The 5523-nt window shown below is 38.1% G+C and overlaps 1 protein-coding gene across 1 annotated transcript; it reads left to right on the top strand.

The window, feature by feature from the left end:
• The first annotated feature begins 902 nt into the window (after positions 1-902).
• LOC111203391 lies at positions 903-1580 on the top strand. Its single transcript, XM_022697202.2, has one exon. The coding sequence runs from the start codon at positions 903-905 to the stop codon at positions 1578-1580; it is 678 nt and encodes a 225-aa protein (XP_022552923.1).
• Positions 1581-5523: the final 3943 nt, after the last annotated feature.

Raw genomic sequence — 5523 nt, 5'->3', positions numbered from 1 at the left:
CGTTCTCCCTAGGTGGTCCGGCTCAACCCTACAAAGACTAAGGTATACCGTTAATCTGAGAACGTTATGATCAAACCCTAAAACCCTAATCCATTATTATGGAATTCTATGATCTTGATCAAACCCTAAAATCGGTATAACCTAAAAACAACAATCTCATAACTAGCAATTGAATCGATTCCAACTAGAACATGTTTGATTGTTTATTTGTTTCTAATCTGAAGTTATCAAACCCTAATATTGGAATCGAAACCCTAAACCCTAGAAACTTGAATTCGATTTTAATGGTTCTTGTTTTGATTGTTTGATTGATGATATGAGGTTATAGGATTGATAGATTGATTGTATAATCTGAATCTTGAATTTGAATCCTAAAGGCCTTGAAACCTTGATCACATATTGCTAAAATCAACTCCTAGCATTGTTTAAATCAAAACCCTAATTTCATAAATAAGAAATCGAAGTGGCTAAGGTTGTTTGCATAAGTTATGAAACTGAATTTGAATTGCATTCGTCTTGTTTCTAAATATCGACCAGCATATAGATTTTACAAACTTGAATTGTTTGCATCACAAAATTGTATGGTCGTGTGGCCTGATCTATTTGTTACTATGTTTGATCCGCACCATGGTCGATTAGATTGATTGAAACATGATTGTAATAAGACTTGATTGTGGCCGATTTTATTTGATTGACTTGCGGCCACATGATCACATTGTGAAACCCTAAATTTCAAATGACAATGTGATTCAGATGTCGAAAATCTCAAACCTAGACTATGCTGCCCTTAATCTCTCCGGAGACAACTATTTGCAATGGGCACTTGACACAAAGATTAAAGGTCAAAGGAACTAGGTGATACTATCATCAAGGGTAACAATGAGACTGATAAGAATCGGTACATGGCTATAAGTATTATACACCACCATCTCATTGAGGGTCTAAAAGATCAGTACCTCACCATGGAGAATCCACTAGACCTTTGGACCGCTTTACAGCGTAGATATGATCACCAGAAAACGGTGCTATTACCAAAGGCTAGACATGAGTGGAAGAATCTCATATTCATGGACTATAAGTCTGTGGATGAATCAGTATTGTTTAAGATAGTCTCAATGATGAGATTATGTGGTGAGGAAGTAACCGAGAAAGAGTTGCTTGATAAAACATTCTCCACGTTCCATTCGACGAACATGTTGCTGCAACAGCAGTATAGAGAGAGAGGCTTCGCCTCATACACTAATCTGATCTCGTGCCTGCTCCTGGCCGAGGCTAATAATGAACTCCTGATGAAAAACAGTGAGATGAGACCAATCGGAACATCAGCATTACCAGAAGCCAATGAGGCTGAAAAGAAAGATCCCAAAGAATGCAACCACGTTCATGATAATAAGAAGTCACACGGCAAAGTCCATAGTAGATTCAAGGGACGTGGCCGTGACAGCTATGGTCGGCAAGGAAACCACAATAACCGTGGTCGTGGTTCCAGCCGTGGCCGAGGCAATTATGGCTGTGGTCGAGGTGGCATATCCAAACCGTCTTACTCGACCAAATTAGCTTGTCACAGATGCGGGATGTAAAACCATTGGGCAAAGAATTATAGAACCCCTAAACATATATGTGAGCTCTATCAAGAGAGCCTTAAGAACAAGAACCCGGAAGCCCATATGGTTCATGATACCGGGTATGATGCTGATGATGATTCCGACCTTGAAAGGGACGACCTCTTGGATTTTGAGACTTCTGATTGTCTCAAAGACTAAAATCGACATCTTGTCTTATTTTTTTATGAATTGCTTTGATTTCATTGTTATTATATCTTGCCTTAGTTTGTTTGATAATGTGAATGATTTTATTGATACAAAGAATTGCCTGAAGGGCATTATAGTACGGGTATAGTAGCCTAGTAAGAAACTATGGCCAGGGCATTGCCTTAAAAGGCATTCTATACACCCAATAATATGTGACCCATTGTGTTATGATAATATGGTTTCTAAATAGAAACAATGGGCAAACAAAAGGAAACAAGTTCCTTCAAATTTTGAAAGAAAAATCGCCTAAGACCTTATAAGAAAGTGGTCAAGACTATACATGTGTACTTTACTGGTCAAAACTATGCCACAGATCAATATGAATAAGAGGCAAGAGCCGTGGTGACTATACTCATATATATCCCACGAAATTTTATACACTATATGGCAAAGACCGGATTAGCCTTCTTGGTCCACAACTGATGAAAAGGTTGAAATTTGAAAGGCACAAAGAGTTATTCCCATTAGAACCCACGTTGTGAAACATGTACACAAAGGAAAACTCATTAAGGCTTTATTATCCTAAGCACCACTAAATTATAGTATGTTCATGAGGGGGAGAGAGGATAAAAAACCCTAAATCCATGATCACACTACAAATTCGTGAAACATGGTATAGAACCATGATATAAACGGCTTGGCCGTGTTGTGCAGGCTTGGCCGCACAATCCATTACCTATAAAGGTTCGGACATCCATCCTAGAGCTTAGGGACATTATGGATTTACATGTATAAAAAGTTCAACTACATCAGGCCATATAAGTGAGCATAGATATTCTCATCTCAGATTGAATACGAGTCATAAACCAGACATACACCATCTTAAGAGATTTTGAATAAACCACTACATACATATGTGTGCCGTCTAAGATGGAATCTTAGAAAATGATTGGGAATATATGTTGGATAAGAGTATGACTTTCTCTACGAATTCAAAGAGACCGTGAGCCAAAAACATGGGTGATCAAATAGTGGCCAGGTACGGATTGCATGACAAAATGGATCCGGCTATCCAACATTATGAAGAGAAATTTATAAGCTGGTATAAAGAGCAAAGAAAGAATGATAAGAATGAATGGTATCAACCATCATGGTCTTGGCAAGATCCTCGGATTAGAACTGTAGACGTCCAAAGAAAAGGTTATAAAATGCTAGCTAATCGAGATGCCAGACACTGACCCGAAAAGAACAGAATGACCAAGTCATAACCAGCTTAACACCAAACGAAATCTGATGTCCTTGAAAGAGACACAGTCAAGTTGCTATAGAGTCTATACAAGATAGACCAAGTGTTCCATAAGATAAGGAACCTCGGAAAAGAAAGAATGGTGCATAGAATGACAATCCAAGGTTATAAGGAAACCATACTAGACATTGAGAAAAGGCTGCGCAGCTACACATCTAAGGTACCAAACCATGTAGCTTGGGACGCCAAGCTACTAGATAACAAAGGTCCTGGATAATATGATCTCAAATCTATTAGATCATGTTTGGAACATAATGGAACCACATACATATATAAGTGTCGAAACACACATTAAAGATATTTGTATAGAAATACATAAAGAGAATAGCACTTGAGTTTAAAGATATAAGCGAGGATCATGTGCCCACGAAAGAGTACTCATAAAGATTAAAGAAAAGATAAACGTGGGGTTTAAAGTATCTATAGAAGAGATTGGCGTATTGGCCATAGAAACGCCATCTGATAAAACTAGTGAAATAGATGGATCTTGTGAGATAAAGAAACCGTGAGAAAAGGCACATGATCACGAGGTCTAGAGTGTTCATGTTTCCTAATAACAGCATTAGATCATAGCTTGTTACACAAGGTACTCACAGAGATCAAAGGAACATATTATAAGGAGATGAACTCCTATGTGGTGGTTGCTGCTACAGATTTCGAAATTGACAATGGCCTGGTCATAAGAAAGAAATTAGATACAATGATGTAGTAGCATATGGATCACTGGATAAAATTGAAAAAACAGCTTTGTTCCTAAGCTGATTCATGGACTGAAACAAAAGCAGCTGCATATAGTATGTAAAAGAAAGTGATCACGCATGATCTTGGAGTTGTATTAAAGACAATCCAATAACAGTCCATATACATATGAGAATTTGAAATCCCTTGTGTTTATACTAAACCTAAAAGAGGTTAGTAGACTGATACAGAACGTATCTGTAGGCGTCCGGTCCTTCAGCCAGAGACGTCCAGCCCTTAAGCTAAAAGGCATCCGGCTTTTAGATAAAGGCGTCCGGCCCCTTCTGCTAAAGGCGTCCCGCTCTTATCCTTTGATCACGGGCTAGTAGAAAAGATCAACCATCAGGTTGCAATCCGACAATCAAATCCCTTAAGGATCCGGCATAGCAGAATAGTTTTCTGCTGTTGTATGACCAACTCCCACAAAGATTTGTCGTGAGGACAAAGAGGAGATGTTTAATCTATCCTTTCCTGTCGGATATAAAGTATAATAGTCCATAAGCTCGTGAAAGCCGAGATTCATGACCTAATAATATATACTTAGCGTGTGATATGATCCACAACAACTAAGGTCATGAGACGCCATCATTAAGATAGGAATGCAAAGAATAATGAATATGGCATTACCTAAGGCAAAGAAATCGATGTCCACATCCATGAGAGTGTTCGGCCGCAGAGCCATAATAAGAGATTATAAACTCACAGCAATGATCATTGATCTTGAACACTCATGAGACAAGTAGTGGACACGTATGGACGAGGTCTATTGATGTTAGGAGTTTTCAAGGCTCCTAAGACAAATGTTGTAGTATAGTGATTGTCGAACCAGTTCTGAAGGATATCAAAGCACTGAGAATGCAAGTACTCACTTAATCTAAGTGCAACCAATGATTTAGATGGGTTTTAAGCTATGACTAAAACTAGAAAGCAATAACAGAATGATACTTCTTGACTAAGGGAAAAGAGAACTCATGGGCATAGGGATTAGACCTTGGGTGATCAAGTATCGAACTAAGGATGGCAAATGATCAATCAAACTATCAACCTTAAGCCTAGACACAATTCTAAGCAAGCTCTATGTCTAGATGAATGCTCATTTGCTAACATATCTCAAACATCAAATGTCTTTGGTTGAATAATATGAAAGCAATCATTACGAACAAGTCTATTAGCTATCTTAGCATCTTTAACAACAAATGTCTTTGGCAAAGTATACTAAAAGCCTAGGAGAGTTGTCTCAGGCATTTCATCAAACACCTTTTGGGTGGGAAATGCCTATTGATCAACTTTTGAGTGGCCAACTCAGAAGATGCATTATGAATACTCTACTAACAAGGAACAAGAATGATCTACACTAAAACATCCTAGAACTAACCTAATCACCCTTGATCTCCCTAACCCATGAATTCAAAAGGTGATTACTCACTAATCTCCATGATTCCTCTTAAACCCATATTGGATTTCAGATTAATCATGTAGAGAAATAGATAAGAAATCAACAAGAACACAAGAACATAACAATCAAAATCCAAGAGATGAACTTCTCAAGAGAGTTTTTGTGTATTTCTCAATAGATCCAAAGATAATCTCCCTGGTGGCTACAAAAGATGTTTAAAACATAGGTTTTAGAAATGTAAAACGTCCAAAATAAATTGCAAAAAGGTCCTTGAGAAGTCATGATTTTCGGCAGCAAAATAACGCGGAGCGACTTGCAGGTGTCGCTCCGGA

The sequence above is a fragment of the Brassica napus genome, chromosome C3 (genome assembly GCF_020379485.1).
Source record: "Brassica napus cultivar Da-Ae chromosome C3, Da-Ae, whole genome shotgun sequence".
Classification (NCBI taxonomy): domain Eukaryota; kingdom Viridiplantae; phylum Streptophyta; class Magnoliopsida; order Brassicales; family Brassicaceae; genus Brassica; species Brassica napus.
This window is presented reverse-complemented; position numbering and strand designations above follow the sequence as displayed.

What these genes read in the sequence shown, in the direction of transcription:
- LOC111203391 (XM_022697202.2), top strand. Translation starts at nt 903, where the DNA reads ATGGCTATAAGTATTATACACCACCATCTCATTGAGGGTCTAAAAGAT.